General features: G+C 40.3%; 1 protein-coding gene across 2 annotated transcripts in view; it reads right to left on the bottom strand.

The window, feature by feature from the left end:
* The window catches only part of TTC28 (tetratricopeptide repeat domain 28), a 780748-nt gene that overhangs the window by 220158 nt on the left and 539520 nt on the right, over nucleotides 1-21070 (bottom strand). For both annotated transcript variants that reach the window (XM_023559275.2, XM_010598769.3), the window contains one exon: nucleotides 2198-2705. In XM_023559275.2, the coding sequence (XP_023415043.2) occupies nucleotides 2198-2705 (508 nt within the window). The remainder of the gene's footprint in view (nucleotides 1-2197; nucleotides 2706-21070) is intronic.

Raw genomic sequence — 21070 nt, 5'->3', positions numbered from 1 at the left:
GAACTTGGAATTGGTGTAAGAAGTGAGATTGGTACTGGGGACTCCTGAACTCTGCCTCACTGGAGTTTAACAGCAGATTGCAGATGACAGAAGAGTTAGTGAACTTGAAGAGACATTAAAAGAAATTATCAAATCTGAGAAATACAGAGAAAAAATAATAATTAACAGAACCTCAGTAATATATAAGACAATATCAAAAGCCATCCTTTAGATATGCCAAGCTATTATATCTTAGCACCTTCTTTCATAATTCTATCAATGCCATTCCATTCTTGACCAAATCTCACCTAGTCCTCAAGTTCCACCTGGGTCTAACCTCCTCCAGGAAACTAAGGTCAGCCAGGCCATTCACAGCCTTCGGGGTCTCCCTTCTAGGACTTCCATGGCAACACAGCATCATTAACACTGTCTTGGAGGCCACTGCTGTCTTAAGTATTAGTCTTATTTTCTCAACTAAAGTAGAACCTCTTTGGGGGCAATGATTTTTTTTTTTTAACTTCTGTATCTCTCAAAGCAATCATTCAAGGTTTAAGCACAGAGTAAAGATTCAGTAAATACTTATAACCTGCTGAATGAATACAGAAAACCAAGAGCTTATTCCTATGGGTCTTGTCAGACTCTCCAGGCTCGCGTTCTGATCATACTCATCTTCAGAGCTACCTCCAGGGATGTGCGAGATTTTCGCTAACCACCGTATTCAAGACACACATGGTGAAAATAAGCACTGAGGGCAGAGGGGAGAGGGGGTAGTGCTAAAGCATAAATAGAGATGGCTGTGCCTTGGTGTGGTAGGTTGCACAGCAGAAGGAAACTGAGTTTTATATTCTGTTGCTACTAATATCTGATACCGAATACCAATAAGGCCATCTTCTCCTTGTCCTCTCCCCACTCTGAGTTTCTGTGGGCACGGACCCAATCTTGGGGCTCTGGGGCACAGGGGTGAGTTCAGTTTGTACTTGCAAACACATCTGTACCTTCCACTCATTATGGTTACCCACATCTGTTACCCATATTTGTTGGATACAGACTCAAAATAACAGTATCTTCTAAAAAGTAGCCAAAGTTACCAATTACATATTGTCTCCTACCATTACATATAAACATCCCCAAATTTATAAATGTCTTACTTGTAGCTAAGTACTATCAAAAACAATGAGTGAACCCCTGAGGGAGCAGGAGATCAGTGGGATGCAGACCCCAAATTCTCACAAAAAGACCATACTTAATGGTCTGACTGAGACTAGAGGAATCCAGGCAGTCATGGTCTCCAAACCTTCTGTTGGCCCAGGACAGGAACCATTCCCGAAGACAACTCATCAGACATGGAAGGGACTGGACAGTGGGTAGGAGAGAGATGCTGATGAAGAGTGAGCTACTTGTATCAGGTGGACACTTGAGACTGTGTTGGCATCTCCTGTCTCGAGGGGGGATGGGAGGATAGAGAGAGTTGGAAGCTGGCAAAATTATCACGAAAGGAGAGACTGGAAGGGCTGACTCCTTAGGGGGAGAGCAAGTGGGAGTACGGAGTAAGGTGTATATAAACTTATATGTGACAGTTTGACTTGATTTGTAAACGTTCACTTGAAGCTCAACAAAAGTTAATAAAAAAATAAAATAAAATGGAGTGTGCTAAAAAAAAAAACAATGAGTGAAAAATCGGTCTTATTTAAATACATCTTTCGCAAAAATAATCTTGCATTTATACTGAAATCATCAATATCATTGGTGATATCATAATTTCAAAAGAAAAAAAAAAAACACTTCCTGTGGGGTTAAATTCACCAAGAAAAGAAATTCCTTTAAATAAAAACCCTCTCAAATTCCCTTCCATTGATGACTTCTTAGGGGCTTCTCTTTCATTTAAACCAAACATAGCTTTCTATCCTCATTTCATTCCCCTTCTCTCTAATTAGATAAATCTGGTAGCTCTTCTCTCTAGACAGATTAAAAGGTTGGGGTGTTTTGTTTTTCCAGTATTTCAGAGTTCTAATCGTTAGAGTACTGTGATGACAGGAAGGACTATGTGATTCAGAGCAGGCAGGCTCCAAGGAAATTTATCTGAAGGGAAAATATAACACACACGATGAGGCGAGTCTTGTGAATACAAACACACAGATGCCTGTAAAACAGTGGGCTACCCCAGCTATTTCCAGCCCACGGCATGGGCTCTGGATCTTGCAAGCAACCCTGTTCTTACCCAGGTTGGAGGACGCTCGCCCCTCAGCAGCCCGGTCCTTGAGGTTCTCAGCAATGCTCAGCTGCTGCTCATGGTACTGTTTCGCTCTCTCTAAATCCTGCATGCACCTGGCAGCATGGCCCAGGCCGGCATAGGCCCTCATCTCAATGGCCTTCTCCATCAACTCCTGGGCCAGCTCCAGCACATAGTTGTGGTAAGACATGGCCTTGTCAAAGTTCCTTCGGTAGTGATAGGCACTGCCCAGGTTGCTGTAGGCCCGGGCCTCTTCTCGCTTGTTGCCCAGGTCCTTGGCTATCTTCAGGTGCTGCTCGTGGCACTGCACAGCATTCTCAAAGTCACCCATGGCAATATACACGGCTCCCATGTTGCCAAGTTCTCGGGCTTCCGAAAGTTCATCTTTGGATTGTTTGGCGAGGAGAACACACTGCTTGTGACTGGCCAGTGCATTGGGGTAGTCTCCGATGGCCGTGTACACATGGCCCAGACTGCTCAGGGCTGACGAAGCTGCCTGGGGAGAAAGGATAAGGCAGAGAAATGGAAGCATATCAGAAAACGGCTTTTGGTTTGTTTCTGCAGATAAAATGTTACAGAGGTTGCCTGGAACTATGCAATCCAACTCCTAATGGTGTTTCTATCAGTGGTCCACAGACCTCTGCAGAACTGATAAAGAGCATGCCCAAACCAGAAGCTTCTAATAAAAAACAATGGTAAATTAATCAATAACTTTCACTACCTAATCTCATAGGAACAGGCTGTATTCTATATAACCATCACATTAGTTTAAAGATGTGTTGACATTCCTAATAGTAATTACGATACTGTATCTCCGTGAACATCTATTAACTTCTGTGGTATAAGAAAATGCTGAAGAGAAATCAAAATAAATTACTAGATGTAATATGGTACAGGAAAATCATAGGAAAAACCCATGTTTGGCTCTTGGCATTCCTTGGCATGTCTTCTCCCAAAACAAATGGATACACTGATGATAAGGGAGAGGCTTACAATGCTAACTGATAATTTTGTGACCCAGGACCCATTGGACGGTCATGTTCTCTTATCTTTGTTCCCACAATGTGACTTCATCAGTGCTGGCTACTGAGGGGGCTTAGATTTGGACAGGTTCCAGTGGAAAAGAATGGGTGGGTTATACTCTATACCTGTGAATAGGGTGGTCTCCATTAAACCTCACCACCCCTTCTCAGGGCTTATCTTGGTTCTTTAAACTTTTCTTGCCTAGAGGCTCTTCTGATCCCAGCCTCTCTTGGAGGGAGATGCTGTCTTCCCAGGCCCCTCATACTGCTTGCCACTCATCCATTTCTTGCCCAAAGAAAAGTACACAGGCCCTTTTTGTCTGAAAGGTTTTAATGAAAACAACTCTGTACAGGTGTAACCAACCAAACAGGAATAACAAAGATGTCAACATGGGTTCTAGAATCTTACTCAGTGCACACAGTCTTAGATTCTAGTCTTCAGTTTATAATAGGGGAGTTATGCTGTGCTTTTTCTGCCCTTTTTATTCTAGAAGTTGGAGGCTTGCCTGCCCTTCCGCTCCTTTATACTGTGCCTATAGTTACAGCCACATAGCCCCTTTTTTCACGCTCTCCCTCCTCCTAAGGTGAACATGCGGTCCTAGCAGAACAAAAGGTGTGCCCCCTCACAAGGAGGTAAGTTATCTATCTTTCCAAGGGCCCCCAGGCTAGGGAAAAACAACAGAGCTGCGGTCCCTCCAGGAGTAAGGGCATTTCTTTATGAGATGCACTCTGCGTCTGTGTGCTTCAGAACATTTTTATTAATATTTTATAGATGTGAGTGATTTGCTACCTTATTTCTTCGCCTGTAAAACAGCAGTCCTTGATCAAAATAGCTGAAGAATGACCATCTTTATGGTGCTTGGAAATAGTGTATTTTAAGTTGCTTTTTTTTTTTTTTCATTTCACAGATGTTCTAACAAAAGATTTAGGAAAATAGAGAGGAAATAAATGCCTAGAAATGTACTTTTTTGTTCTGTTTTTCTGAGCGGTGGAGCGCAGAAACCATTCCTAGGATATCATGCGGCTGGAGCAGTGTGATTCTGGCAGAAGCAGCAGTGATGTCACCTAAGAGCATGCTTCCTGGACATGTCCCAGCCTCAGGTTCCCACTTGACAGCCTCTTTGGGGCTATTTGTACATGGGCCTTTCTACTGCCCCCTCATTTGCTTCCTCCCCTGCCCCCCAGGCCCCTGTTGACAATCTTTTCCTCCTTTTCTGCAGCCCCTGTGATCCAGCCTCTTTTCTCTGCTTCAGTGGCTGTCTCTTCCCACCTCACTCTTTGGGGTTCTTCTCCACCCAAGCCTGACTGGAGCACATAACACAGTCCACAAACCCTCCCACGCACACAGCTTTGTTGCCTTCAAAGTAGAACATACAGGCTCTTCCACAATGGAGTGAGTGTAGCTAAGAGTCAGATACACCTGTCAGGACTGCATTGCCCTTTACCAGCTCTGTGAGCTTTAGCAAGTTACTTAACTTCTCTGAGCCTCAGTTTCCAGACAGACATTTCTAAGTTCCAGTGGCAAGCCAGGAATAGAGTGTTTTCAAACCCAGTCATGAGCCCCTGTCAAACCATAAATAATTCACTAGATAATTCCAAATAGTAGATCTGGTGGAGGCAATGAGCCCTTGAACACTGCAGGAGATGGATTTATAAGGTTCACACAGCGTCCCAGGCAGTGCTGTTCTCAGGAACTTCTGGTTTATGGCAACTCCCAATGACAGCCCTGGGATCTTCTGCCTCTGGTTTTTCGTTTCTCTAAGTGCTAGGGAGACGTAGGAACCCGGCTTCTGAAGTGCTCTGAACTTAAGGAAAGGGAGTATTTGGGCATTTCCCTTGTGGGTGCGGGGAGGAGAGGGAGACTGCTGTGCTAGCTCGCCCCTGGCTTCCTCCCGTTACCAGGCAGCGCTGTCAGGCAGGACTGCTCGTGGCGGGTGCCCTGGAAACCAACATCTCTAAAAAGGACGGTGTAATTTATGGTGCATACACCATATCCTCTGAAATTCAAGAGGCAGCTTGATGCCGTATAAGAGCAGAATAGAATTTAGAGTCAGAGGCTCTGGCTGTGGAACCTCGATAAGTCATTTCACTTCTTCACCCTCCTTTTCTTTATTCTTTTATTCTGATGATAATATTGCACACACTTCACAGGGCTGGGATGGGGTCTGATGGAGCAGTGAGTGTGAGGGCCCTCAGTAAACTGTACAGTGCTCTATGAATGCATTGCTAAATTGTGGATGGATGTTCTCTGATTGCAAACTGGCTGTGCCGAGCTCTGTTACACCAAGAAAAACCTAGTAATGGCAACTGAAAATATCAGTCATCATGACCAAACGTCTATAGTCCTATCAGTTGCCACAGGAAATAAAGTCCAGTGTTTTCCAGCCCATCGGCAAATAACACGTGATGATATTTATCAGCTAAGTGAATTACAAATTAATCCCTTGTCTTTGTTTCTGTAGAATAAGCTTAGATCTGAAACATGGTTTCAGGCTGTTAATGAGAATCTGAAGAACCGCTCTCTGCGGGGAATGGCAGGCCCCACCTCAAGCAGATGCTGCATTTGCCACTGAAGTTCACGCTGCCTTTGTATATTAATCTCTCCGAGATTTTTGTGCTAGAATAGCAGCAGCTGCTTCCCACAGTGGAAACATTCCCGAACATCTGTATTTGAATACTAAAATGCACACAAACAGTTATGACAACAAACTATCTGGTTGGAGTAAGACAATGCTCTTCTCTTTCTAAAAGATATATATTACTGGAGTTCTCGCCAAAGTGTAATTTTCAGTTGCAGACTTAGACACTGAGGAGTAGGTCACCCCTTGTTCTGTTGCTCGGATATTTGCAGAAGAACTGCATCTGACAAGTCAGTTTCATGGGACATGGAATTAGGGTAGGAAATTTGCTCATATTTCTCCAAACCACCTTTAAGAGTTTTTAGTTTGAGAAATAAAAGAGAAGTTTAAAACACCCAGAGTATATTATTATATTGATGACATTACCATTAAACATTATGCTGCAGATGGGAAGTGTACCTGTAGCTACTCCCAGAAATACTGCTTTTCTTCTTTACTGCTCCAAATTCACATTCACCTTGAATCCCCTCCCAGTTCAGTGCCGTGAATCCAAGATCTGCGTTCACCACCCACGACCCAGGAGGCAGAGGGATGTAGGAAAACACGGATGGGCTCTGCAGTCAGGCATGCATAGGTTCAGACAATAAACTGTGATAGTGTACAAGATATAGAATGTCTTGAAACCTCAGTTTCCTGGTCTATAAAATGGAAATTGTAATATCTGACAGAGCCTTGATGAATACTAAACAAGATAATACTTATAAAGAACCTGGTTCAGTGCTTGGCACACAGAAGGTGCTTGAAAATTTTAGATTTTCGTTTCTCTACCTGCCCCAATCACCAAGATAATATACCTTTAGCTTTATTCATTTCAAATATGTGCTAGAGAAATGGCAGGAAATAGAACATGAAGTTACATCATCACAACTAGAAAAAGGACACAAAAACCTTAATGGCGAGTGTCATCGTCTTCATATACTAAACCAAGAAACCCATTGCTGTCGAGTTGATTCCGACTCCTAGCAACCCTATAGGACAGAGTAGAACCGTCCCATAGGGTTTCCAAGGAGCACCTGGTAGATTCAAACTGCCGACCTTTTGGTTAGCAGCTGTAGCTCTTAACTACTATCCCACTAGGGTTTCCTCATATAATAAAGACCAGCTAATTACACAAAAAAAAAAAAAAAATTTTTTTTTTTTTTTTTTAATTACTCATGTTACTCTTCTGCAAATGTATTCATAAGAAAATTTCACCCTTCACTGAGGGACATTTTAGAATCATTGATTTACCCAATATCTAATATTGTTAGTAACACTTTGCTTCAAGTGGTAAAAGCTTATACAGACAATGAAGTTTATTGGTTGATTCATTTGCTCACTCATTCATGCATTCAAGAAAATTCTCTAGAGACTTCTATGTATTAGGTACTATGGAGAATACAGACCAGAATACTTCATGTCCGCCTTTGACGAGGTCACAATCACAGAGTGCGCACAGAAAGACAGAAACCAGTCCATTCATTGTCAGTGCTACTAAAGAATTACGTACGAAGAGTTTGGGAAATACAGAAGAAGGTGAGATTAATTTTGGCTGGAGGTGTGGGAGTGGGAAGGCCTTATAGAGAATGTGACGTTTGACCCTTCGAACTGATTCTAACGTTTATACGGTAAGACAAAAGATCCAAAAGAGCCAACAAAATACTTAAGAACAACAAAGTAAGACAGACTTTAAGACTTACTGTAAAGCTACAATAATCAAGATGTGTGGTGATTATGAAAGAATAGACAAACACATCAGTGGAGCAGAACACAGAACACAGAACACAGACATAGACCCAGGCAAAGGTAGTCAACTCATCTTTGACAAAGCAGCAAAGGCACTTCAAAAGAGGAAGGACGGTCTTTTCAAGAATGGCACCCAAACAACTGGACGTCCACATGGAAGAAAAATAAATAAATCTAGACATCAACCTTATACCTTTCATAAAAATTAACTCAGAATGGATCATGGACCTAAATGTAAAATGCACATTTATGAAATATCTAGAAGAAAACATAGGGGAAAATCTAGGTGACCTTGATTTGGTGATGAGTTTTTAGACAAAACACTGAAAAAAAGAAAAAAAAAGTCCCACTAAAGAAAAAAATTAATAAATTAGACTTCATTAAAATAAGAAACATCTGTGAAAAGACAAGCCACAAACTGGGAGACAATGTTTGCAAAACACATCCGATAAAGGATTTGTAACCAAAATATATAACTTTTAAAACTCAACAATAAAAAACAAACAGCCCAATTACAAAATTGGCAAAAGATCTGGACACCTCACCAAAGAAGATAAACAAATAGAAAATAAGTATATGAAAAGAGGTTCAACATCACATGTCATTATGGAAGTGCAAATTAAAACAACAATGAGATACCATTACACGCCTATTAACCAAAACCAAACCCATTGCCTTCCAGTTGATCCTGACTCATAGTAACCCTATGGGGCAGAGAAGAACTGCCCTATAGGGCTTCCAAGTCTGTAATCTTTACTGAAGCAGTCTGTCACATCTTTCTCCCATAGGGCAGCTGGTGAGTTAGAACAGCCAACCTTTTAGTTAGCAGGCAAACACTTAACCACTGAGCCTCCAGGGCTCCTATACACGCCTATTCCAGAAAACCAAAAACACCTATTAGAATGGCTGAAATCCAAAGCACTGACACTACCAAATGCTGGTGAGGATACGGAGCAACAGGAACTCTCATTCATTGCTGGTGGAAATGTAAAATTACAAAGCTAAACATAGTTTTACCATAGGGAGCAGCAATCAAACTTCTAGGATAAATACCCAGATGAGTTGAAAACTTACATCCACACAAAACCTGCGCACGAATGTTAACAGCAGCTTTATTTATAATTGCCAAAACCCGAAGCAACCAAGCTGTCCTTCAAAAGGTAAATGGATAAACAAATGGCACTAATCCATACAATGGAATGAATATTATCCAGCAACAAAACAAAACAAGCTATCGAGCCATAAAAAGACATGGAGAAAGTTTAAATGTATACTGCTTATTATACAAATCTGAAAAGGCTACATACCATATGATTCTAATGATAGGACAATCTGGAAAAGGCAAAACTGTGGAGGTGGTAAAAAGATCAGTGGTTGTCAGAGATTGGAGGAGAGGGGAGAGTGAACCCTAAGGTAAACTATGGACTTTAGTTAATAATATACAATATATTAATTGTAACAAATGTACCACACTAATGCAAGATGTTAATAACTGAGGAAACTGTCAGTGGTGGGCAGAAGGGGTGTGTGGGAATTCTCTGTGCTACCTGCTCAATTTTCTGTACACCTAAAACTGCTCTAAAAATTAAGACTATTAATTAAAATACAAATAAATACATTGGAGTTGTCCTCATGGGAAGGAGATAATTCTAGGAAATGGTTACAGCATGAGCAATGGCACCAAGTATGACAGAGCATGGGACCAGGTGTAGGGGCTGGGGAGAAATTTGGATGTTTGAATGAGTTCTATCTGTCCCTCAATTTGTAAAATTTTAAACATTATCCATACATGCTGTTTCATTTGATCATTATAACAACCCTCTGAAATGTGTACTATTATCATACCCATTTGTGAAATGAGAAAACTGAGACCCAGAGACATAAAGACTCAAAGAGGTAAAGTGGCATGCCTAAAGGCGCACAGTTGGTAGCAGAGCCAGGGTTCAGATCCCTATGCATCACTCTAGCTTGTTTGACTACATACAATTTAGCGTCTATGGTGAATGTGGAATCTACCCAGGTGGAAAGGGAGCCACAGAAGGTTTAAGCAGGGGAGTGACATGATCCAATTTGTACTGCAGCAAAAACAAAATGCTTAACTAAAATAATGATTAATGAGAATTCTGTCTTAGTCACCTAGTGCTGCTGTAACAGAAATACCGCAAGTGGATGGTTTTAACAAGGAGAAATTTATTCTCTCACAGTCTGGTAGGCTACAAGTCTAAATTCAGGGCATCAGCTCCGGGGAGGGCTTTCTCTGTTGGCTCTGGAGGAAGGTCCTTCTCATCAATCTTCCCCTGGACTAGGAGCTTCTCCGCACAGGAACCCCAGGCCCAGAGGATGTGCTCTGCTCCTGGTGCTTCTTTCTTGGTGGTATGAGGTCCCCAACTCTCTGCTTGCTTCCCCCCCACACCCCATGGAAACTCCCTTTACATTGAATCAGGGATGTGACCTGAAAAAGAGTGTTACATCCCATCCTACTCCTCTTTAACCACAAGCAGAGATTATGATTTAGAACACACAGGAAAATCACAAAATGAAAGACAACCACGCAATACTGGGAATCATGGCCTAATCAAGGTGACACATATTTTGGGGGAACACAATTCAATCCATGACAAATACTGTTAGGTATATTTTTAGCATTAATGATACTTGGAATAGTCTTTAGGGCTGTACACAAATATTCTGGCTTCTCTCTCTCTAGGCAGGTGAGATTACACTTCCTTGCCAGCCTGAAGTCAGGTGTAGGTGGCTATGTGGCCTGCTTTGGCCAATGAACGTGATCACATCCAGGTGAAACTTTAGGAATCAGTGCACACTTCACAACATTTTCTCTTCCCTTTGCTACAGGTTGCTCTATCAGAATTGATCCTCAAGTGACAATTACGACAATGTGGAGCAGAGCCTGTGGCTGTCCTATCATGAACACACAGTGGTTTTAAGAAACAAACCTTTTGTTGTTTTAAGGCACTGAGATTTGGGGATTGTTTCTTATTGCAGCATAACCCAGACTATCCTGACCAATACAACACTGAGCATTAAAATTAATAACTTCATGTTTCAGTCAAGACCATAGTTATACTTAACACTATCTAGTGGTTCACTTTTGTGCCAATTACTATAGGTTTCTGGATGATAAAATTTTAGGCATTTTTTATTCTAAAAAATGCATTTGAGGAGAATTAGGTAAAAATTGGATACTTAACTAACCTTTAAAAAATCAACTGCTGTCGAGTCAATTCTGACTCACAGTGACCCTACAGGACAAAGTGAAATGGCCCAATAGGGTTTCAAAGGTTGTAATCTTTACAGCCACCACTTGTCTGTCAATCTGTCATTATGTGGTGGCTTATGCGTTGCTGTGATGCTGGAAACTATGCCACCAGTATTTCAAATTCCAACAGGGTCACACATGATGGACAAATTTCACCAGAGATTCCAGACTAAGAAAGGCTAGGAAGAAGGACCTGGCGGTTGACTTAACCTTACGAATAGCAGAAAACCTTACGAACGTTGTCTGATACAGTGCCAGAAGATGAGCACCTCAGGTTGGAAGGTGCTCAAAATACAACTGGGGAAGAGCTGCCTCCTCAAAGTAGAGTTGACCTTAAAGTAGAGCTTTTGGGATGTTCATTTGCTGATGTGGCAAGACTCAAAATGAGAAGAAACAGCTGCAAATATCCATTAATAATTGGAACGTGGTATGTGCGAAGTGTGAATCTAGGAAAATTTGAAGTTGTCAAAAATGAAATGGAACGCTTGAAGATCAATATCCTAGACGCTGGTGAGCTGAAATGGGCTGGTATTGGCCATTTTGAATCAGAATCACATGGTCTACTATGCTGAGAACCACAAAGTAAAGAAGAATGGTGTCACATTCATTGTCAAAAAAAACATTTGAAGATCCAACCTGAAGTATAACACTGTCAGTGACAGGCTAATATCCATACGCCTACAAGGAGGACCAGTTAGTATGACTATTACTCAAATTTACTCCCCAACCACTGGAGACAAAATGAAAAATTGGAGATTTTCACCAACTCCTGTAGTCTGAAATAGTTGGAAAATAAGATCTTGGTGATAGAAACAGTGCTAGAAATTATTTGATACAATTTTTCAAGACCAATTATCTATTCATTGGAAATACTTTTCAACAACGTAAATGGCAATTATACACATGGACGTCATTAGATGGAATACAAAAGAATCAAATCAACTACCTCTGTGGAAAGAGAAGATGGAGAAGCTCAATGTCATCAGTTAGAACACGGCCAGGGGCTGACTGTGGACAAAACCATCAATTGCTCATATGCAAGTTCGAGTTGAAGCTAAAGAAAATTAGAGTGAGTCCACGAGAGCCAAAGTACGACCTTGAGTATATCCCACCTGAATGTAGAGACCATCTCAAGAATAGATTTGACACATTGAACACTAATTACTCAAGACCAGATGAGTTGTAGGATGACATAAAGGACATCATACATAAAGAAAAAAAAAATGTCATTGGAAAGACAGGAAACAAAAAAAAAGACCAAAATGGATTCCAGAAGAGACTCTGAAACTTGCTCTTGAACATACGTAGATAAGAAAAACAAAGAAATGATGAAGAAAAGAGCTGAACAGAAGATTTCAAAGGGTGGCTCCAGAAGACAAAGTATTATAATGAAATGTTCAAAGACTTGGAGTTAGAAAACCAAAAGGGAAGAACATGCATTTCTCAAGCTGTAAGAACTGAAGAAAAAATTCAAGCCTCAAGTTGCAATACTGAAGGATTCTATCAGCAAAATACTGAATGATGCAGATAGCATCAAAAGAAGATGGAAGGAATACACACAGTCACTGTACCAAAAAGAATTGGTCGACATTCATCCATTTCAGGAGCCAGCATATAATCAAGAAACAACAGTACTGAAGGAAGAAGTCCAAGCTGCACTGAAGGAATTGGTGAAAAGCAAAGCTCTAGAAATTGACAGAATACCAATTGATATGTTTCAACAAACAGATGCAATACTGGAAGCACTCATTGGTCTATGCCAATAAATGTGGAAGGCAGCTACCTGGCTAACTACCTAGAAGAGATCCATATTTGTGCCTGTTCCAAAGAAACATGATCCAACAGAAAACAGAAATCATCAAACAATATCATTAATATCACACACAAATGAAGTTTTGCTGAAGATACTGAAAAAAACCATTGCAGCAGTACATTGACACGGAACTACCAGAAATTCAAGCGGGATTCAGAAGAGGGCATGGAATTAGGCATATCATGACCTATGTCAGATGGATCTTGGCTGAAAGCAATGAATACCAGAAAGATGTTTACCTATGTTTTATTAACTATGCAAAGGCATTTGATTGTGTGGGTCTGTGATGGTTAAGGTATGTCAACTTGGCTGGGCCATGATTCTCAGTGGTTTGGCAGTCATATGATGCTGTGATCACCTCCATGATGGGATCTGCTATGAGCAGCGAATCAGTTGAGAGGGAGTTTCCTTGGGTGTGTGGCCTTCATCAAATATAAGTGAACATTCTAGCAAGGCTCATGGACTTTTCGCTTGCGCTGGATCCTGCAGTTGGCTCCTGTTCGTCTGACCTCTGGTTCTTGGGACTTGAGCTAGCAGCTTACCTGCAGTCTTGCCTGTCGATCTTGGGATTCGTTGATCTTCACAGCCTGTAAGCAAGTGCTCTGCTCTCCAACCTGCCGATCCTGGGTTCACCAGCCCCTACAGCTACATGAGTCAGGAGAAGCCTTTATCCTGACACACTGACTTGGGATGTTCCAGCCTCTACAACCGAGTGAGCCGTTTCCTTGATATAAATATCTCTATACGTATATTTGGAAACACTGGTGATGTAGTGGTTAAGTGCTATGGCTGCTAACCGAAAGGTTGGCAGTTCAAATCTATCAGGTGCTCCTTGGAAACTCTATGGGGCAGCTCATAGGGTCACTATGAGTCGGAATCAACTCGATGGCTGTTGGTTTTGGTTTTATGTATATGTTTATAGGCTTTACTGGTTTTGCTTCTCTAGAGAACCCAGCCTAAAACAGGATCATAACAAATTATGGATAACATTTCGAAGAATGAGAATCCTAGAACACTTAATTGTGCTCATGAGGAACCTGCACATAGACCAGGAGGCAGTCATTTGAACAGAACAAGAGGATACTGCATGGTTTAAAATCAGAAAAGGTGTGTATCAGGGCTGTCCCTTTTCATCATACTTATTCAATCTGTATGCTGAGGAAATAATCCGAGAAGATAGACTACATGAAGAAGAACGAGGCATCAAGACTGGAGGAAGACTATTAATAATCTTCGATATGCAGATGATACAACCTTGCTTGCTGAAAGTGAATAGGACTTGAAGCAAGACTACAGCCTTCAGTATGGATTACACCTCAACATAAAGAAAACAAAAATCCTCACAAACGGACCAGTAAGCAACATCATGATAAATTAAGAAAATATTGAAGTTGTCAAGGATTTCATTTTACTTGGATGAACAATCAATGCTCATGGAAGCAGCAGTCAAGAAATCAAAAGACGCATTGCACTGGGCAAATTTGCTGCGAAAGACCTCTTTAAAGTGTTAAAAAGCAAAGATGACACCTTGAGGACAAAGGTGCGCCTGATCCAAGCCATGGTATTTTCAATCACCTCACAGGCACGTGAAAGCTGGACAATGAATAAGGAAGGCAGAATTGATGCCTTTGAATTACGGTGTTGGCAATGAATATTGAACGTACCATGGACTACTAGAAGAACAAACAAATCTGTCTTGGAAGAAGTACAGCCATAACGCTTCAAAGAAATAAGGATGGCAAGATTTCATCTCACTTACTTTGGGCAGGTTATCAAGAGGGACCAGTCTCTGCAAAGGATATCATGCTTGGTAAAGTAGAGGGTCAGAAAAGAAGAGGAACTGAAAGATAGACTGACGCAGTGGCTACAACAATGGGCTCAAGACATAACAGTGACTGTGAGGACAATGCAGGACCGGCAGTGTTTTGTTCTGTTATACAGAGGGTTGCTGAGTCAGAACTGACTCGATGGCAACTAACAGCAACAATAATCTTTACAGAAGCACTGCCACATTTTTATCCCACAGAGCAGCTTGTGGGTTCAAACCACCAAACTTTCATTTAGCAGTTGAGTGCGTACCCACTGTACCACCAGAGTTCCTTTATTTTTAAAAATTTTATGGTGTTCTTGGTGAAAATTTATACAGGAAATTAGGTTGTCATTTAACAATTTCTATACATATTTTTCAGTGACATTGGTTACATTCTTCACAATTTATCAGCATTCTTGTTATTACCATTTCGGTTGTTCTGTTTCTATTAATCTAGTTTCCCTGTCCTCTGTTGCCTTCTCATCTTTGGTCTAGGGTAAATGTTAACCATTTTGTTTCATCTAGATGATTATTTTGAGGAGCACGGTACTCATAGGTAATATTTGTTTTATGGACCAATCTGTCATTTGGCTGAAAGGTAGCCTCTGGGACTGCTTTGAGTTTCAAGTTTAAAGATTATCTCAGGGCAACAGTCTCGGGAGGTCATCTAGTCTCTACTGGTCCAGGAAGCCTGGCCTTTTTTTAGGAATTTGAGTTTTGTTCTACATTTTTATCCCATTCTATCCAGAACCATCTATTGAGTACCAAACCTCCTTTACAAACCTGTATTGATCCAGATACAAAGGACTGTTGTTAGGTGCCATCAAGTCAGTTCCCACTATAGTGAACCTACATAAAATAGAATAAAACATTGCCTAGGCCTGCACCATCCTCACAATCATTGTTATGCTTGAGCCCACTGTTTCAGCCACTGTTCAGTCCATCTCGTTGAGGGTCTTCCTCTTTTTCATGTCACCTCTGCTTTACCAAGCATGATGTCCTTCTCCAGGGACTAGTCCCTCCTGATAACCTGTCCAAAGTAAGTAAGACGAAGTCTTGCCATTCTTGCTTCTAAGGAGCATTCTGGCTGCACTTCTCCCAAGACAATTTGTTTGTTCTTCTGGCAGTCCATGGTATATTCAATATTCTTTGCCAACACCATAATACAAAGGTGACTATGGTACAAAATTTCTATACATATCTATACAAAAGGTATCAATTCTTCTTATTCTTGTTCCTTATTCACCGTCTAACTTTCGCATACATATGAGGTGACTGAAAATACCACGGCTTGGGTCGGGCATAGCCATATAGGATCCTACGATGTGTACAAACTCTGCCCTGGCTTCAGCATACCATCTGACCCCAATCCTCTCATTACTCTGACTTCTTCCCCTTTAATGCTGTTTCCTAGTCCCACAAATCCTTCTCGGATTACAGAGAGAGAGAAAAAAAAGAAAGCAAGTTGATAAAACAGAAACAATAAAATAGTTAAATACTGAGGATCTTGGTAGAGAGATCTCTATGAGTTGTGAACTCACAGTCACAGCCTACAGAGAAAGAAGAGGTTTAAAAACCACACAAACAGGGAAAATTTTAATTATGCAGTCTTTAATAGTCTTAAATCATTTCCATGTTGTACATGCTCAATAATTGGTATCACGTTTGTTATAATCAATCTAACCAGTTTATCCCAATGCCCAAACCTAGGGTTGGAGGAATATTCTGCAGTTGTTACCGAAAAGGAAATGATTTGTGTACATCTGAATTCTTTTCTACCATAATAGTTGGCAGAGTTTAAAGAGCTGTTAGTGATAGCTACAGCTTTTCCATGGTAACTTGTCAGCCTTTCTAGTAACGTGGGGACAGAGAAGATTTCATAGTAATTATTTTTAACAAAATTATATTAGGGTTGGAAGAATAATGTAATGGCAGAAAGATCTATTACCTAGACCTAAGAGTTGCTATCCCAGGAGTTGCTATCACAGGTGATAAATTATTTATAATGCCCAGCACTAATACAGCAAGGTTTTTTCAAACCAAGAATCTGTAAATGTCTTTTGCAGATGCAAATTAACAGATTAATAAGGAAACAAGCTTTCTGGTATGAGAAGCTGGGATGACAGATTAGCTATTAAGAGCAATTTATAGGTCATAAGATATGAAAGTTGGCAAGAAACACTACCTCTGCCAGCTCTATAAATAGTAAAGCTGCATTTAGTTTCCCAGGGGTATCCTGTTAGACATTTTAATTATACCATAAAAATGGCCAGAATTTATAATGATTTTATTTTTAAGAAAACTTGATGCTCTGTGTAAACTTGATGCAATACAACAGGCATCTGTGCTATGTGCTATAACTGCCAAGTTGCAGCCAATGGAAGAGTGCTGTCTACTTCCTCGTGAAGGATTGTAAACGGTGGAGCCAGGGCTAGACATCAGAGGAAAGAAATGTTACTCTCTTAAGATCTCTTCTAGGTTACTTAAGGATTCGTTTCCCTCTTTTGCATCCTAACACTTCCCATGGCAGCCGCATGCTATCCCTCTCTGAAGACTTTTGCAAAGAACATCATTCTATGTAGTTCTTTGGTCAAAAAATAATGACAAAGTTAAAACCCTAGAGTCTTATTAGAGAGTTGAGTTTGACTGGAGATAAATTCACTCAATTGATTTGAGTTTCTTTCTTAATAATTTGACCTGGATTAGGAGATACATTCTACCATAGTGATCAAAACTGTTCCATTCCACACTTGCCAGCCGACCCGAATTTCAGTGGGCTATAAAAAATTGTTCTGTAGGGGGTTGGGATGTAGTCAGTCACCCTTTGAAGACAGTATTTACACTGAATCATAAAATCTGGCTTTGACAGAGCAGGATATAATGGAGAAACTCGGAGAAGGAGACAGAAAACATACAGATTGTGCACACATATGCATACATACAAGAGGCAGAGGAAACATTTCTACAGGAAGAAAAGGACAGTTTATTTGCAGAGGACAGCAGAGAGCAATTTAAACAAGAAATCTCTAAATGCTGAAGTTCCACACAGGGATGGACGGAAAGGAATTCTTAAGGATCTTGGAGAGATGTTAAGGAATTAAGAAACAACTAAGAACTGCTTCCACCCATGAAGGAATATCATTATGGCCCTCCTGCTGCAAAAGATAGGGCCTAATGTAGGCTGAGACCTTCTGAAATTCATGAATTCTGAATGCGCAGGAACAAATGACCCACAACCTCACTTCTCTGTACTTTGACTCATTCCAGCAAATTCATCCTCAATCCTTGTTGGATAATTCCAAACCCAGATCTCAGAAAAATAGAGAGGATTTTAGAGCTCGAGAAGGCCTTATAGATCACCTAACCCACTGGTTTTCAGACTTCTGTTTAAACCAAGTATACACGTGATTAAAAAGTACACCTGTTTAGGTTAACTTGGACTGGGTCCACTTTTCTCCCCGGGGTGGCCCTTGGAAGGACTCAGTGGCCAAGTCTTTCCTCCGAGGCACCTCTGGGTGAGTTTGAACCACCAGCCTTTCATTTAATAGTCCAATGCCTAGCCATTTGTGCCGCCCAGGGATTCCTCCTGTAGGACTCTGTAAGGCAGAGGTTGAAAAACACTTGCCAGTATAACCCCGTCTCAATTATCTAGACCTGCTATAACAGAACTACCACAAATGGATGCTTTAACATACAGAAATTCATTTTCTCACAGTTCAGGAGCTGGAAGTCTGAATTCAGGGAGCTGGCTCTAAGGGAAGGCTTTTTTTCTCTGTCAGTTCTGGAGAAAGGTGTTTGTCTCTTAAGCTTCTGCCTCCTGGTCCTTGGACATCTCCATGTGTCTTGGCATCTGTTTTACCCTATCTCTCTCTCTGCTTGATTAATTTCTTCCTGTATCTCAAAAGAGACTGACTCAAGATACATCCTATACTAATCTGGCCTCATTAACATAACAAAGACAACCCATTCCCAAATGGGATTATAACTACAGGCATAGAGGTTAGCATTTACAATACATATTTTGGGGGACATAATTAAATCCATAACAACCTCTCAATGTCTTCAGACATAGAAACTAAGGCAAAGAGAGGTCAAGTACCATGGATGAAGGTCAAGCCGCTAACGACCAGTGAAGGCAGAACTAGAGCCCAGGTCTTCATTTCCCAGCTGGTACCTTCCTCACTCTGCTTTGCCGACATTCCATCCGGCCATGTCACAGTCACCTCAAACGTCTTTGCCAAGTCCCCCCTACTTCTGTGATCTCCATGATTAATACAAGAAGCAAATGCTATCACTGTTTCTTCCAACAAGCAGTCAAAAGCTTAACATCATCGCTGCCTTTTCCCTGTCCTTTGGACTCATATTCAGCAGCCACCCAAGACCAGTTTTATCAGACTCTTGAAATTACATTTGTTTTTATTTAATAATATTTTATCTTAATGCTAATTATTTGTATATAGATCTACTTAGAATTAATTTCTGACAGTTTTATTTTAAATAAGTATAATTGAATATTTTTACAATGAAGGTGGCAACGTTAACAGATGAGATTTGTAATACATTTTAGATACGCACTCCTTTTATCTTTAAAATACTAGCCAGCTATTCAGTGACAAATTCAATGGCAGACTCTGATAAAGTCATGTAGCTTTTCTAAGGCTATTGGTTTTGTCCTCTGAATAATAATGGAGTTAACAATCTTAGGGTAATACAATGATTAGAACTGCCTAGCTTTGAATCCAATCTCTGCTGGTTATGTTCCCTTAAGGAAGTTACATATTCTCTCTGTCTTTGTTTCCTTATCTATTAAAATGGAGGCAATAATATCTACCTTATAGGTTTGTGATAAGCATCCACTTAAAGAGCTAAATCTGTGCCTGACACATAGCAAGTACTCAGCTACTGCTTACTATTATTATGGATGTTAAATACCGATAACACCGAGTAAATTAAGTAATTTTTAAAGTCATATATTCATTGAACCTGTCCTGTATATTTATTTAATTTAAATGTACCATATTAGTGCCCTCCTTTCCCTCCTTCATTACATTAATTTAAAAACCTGAAAATGCCATTTCCCTTGTATGACACTTGTCACTGTTCCTTTGGAACAGATATTATTTGGGCAAGCAAGCACAATGACATTCCTTTTTGGGAATCCCCAAAGAAAGATAGCATTACACGAAGATCTAAAAAAGGAACCTCATATTTTCACTGAAGAAAGATTAAAATTTTAATTAATACTCTAAGTTATTTTGTAAATCTTAGCTCACCATAAAAATATCCAAGCTGACATTAAATATAGTTTATACTGATAGATAAAACTTCTAATTTCAAGTGTGACCAAATTAACTCAGTACTTTTTATCGAGTCAGTTCTGACTCAAAGCAATCCTAAAGGACAAAGTAGAATTGTCCCGTTGGGTTTCCAAGGCTGTAAGTTTTATGGATGCAGACTGCCACATCTCTCTCCCATGGATCGACTGGTGAGTTCGAACCACCAGCTTTTCAGTTAGCAGCTAAGCACTTGACCACTGCACCACCAGGGCTCCTTCATCATGTTAGTCTTTTAAATTTATTTTTCATTGGTATGTTTGTTTTGGATAAAAGTGAATATAGAAAATGTGCTAGTTTCAAAGAAAATATGTCTAAAGCAAAATGAGATGATTCATATCTTTTTCTATTTGAAGGGAAGAGACAAGACACAGGATAGGGGTGCAGGGAAGAAGAGCTTGGCATAAGAAAGGTTAGACTGGGAGCTTCTGGAAGGCAAGTAGCAGCTGCTCAAAAAACACCTGAAGGACCAAATTTATGGTCAAGGGATTTGGGTCTCCACAGGATATAAAAGCAGGAACTCCATCCTCCAAGGTAAGAATGCCATTATGAATGTGGGGCACCAATACCTATGAAGCTGTAGTTTTCCTTAAGCAAAAGTCTGGTACACTCAAACTCACTTCTGTTTACTCTTTTCTAGAGCTGCAAGAACATGACACCCATACTGTCTGTCTACATAGAACTCGTGGTGCCCCGTATTTGTCCTTCTTCTTACCTGATGCCCCTCATCCAGTCAAGCACACTCTTGTTAAGCCTTATGAAATCTACTCCTTTTTATCTTTATATTGCACACACGAGGCATGAAATGATTAAACAGGAAAGACTATTATTTTTTTACAATAGTATTTTTCCTAAGAATAATTTTAATGGTAATCAGAACCTCAGAAATTTGGTAGGGTATAGAGTGTTTCTTAGAAAAAATATATTAGAGTAATAAATACGACTATTATTCATCGAGAGCCAGGCATACCATATTTCATCAAATCGAAGTTGCCATCAATTATAAGACACTTTACAATGTGTACCACTAATAAAGAAAAAAAATGTTGCCAATTAAACACTGACAGGATGCTGACTTATCGATTGTAAGACCAACTTGATCTCAGAGATATTAAAATGTGAAAAATGTGTATCATAGAGCCCATGAATTATGATATATCAGGTGCTATATTTACATTCTCCCAAATCCCCACAGGGCCCTCCCTACGAGGTAGAAATGTTTACTCTCATTTTGCAGATGAA

The sequence above is a fragment of the Loxodonta africana genome, chromosome 19 (assembly GCF_030014295.1).
Source record: "Loxodonta africana isolate mLoxAfr1 chromosome 19, mLoxAfr1.hap2, whole genome shotgun sequence".
NCBI lineage: Eukaryota > Metazoa > Chordata > Mammalia > Proboscidea > Elephantidae > Loxodonta > Loxodonta africana.
This window is presented reverse-complemented; position numbering and strand designations above follow the sequence as displayed.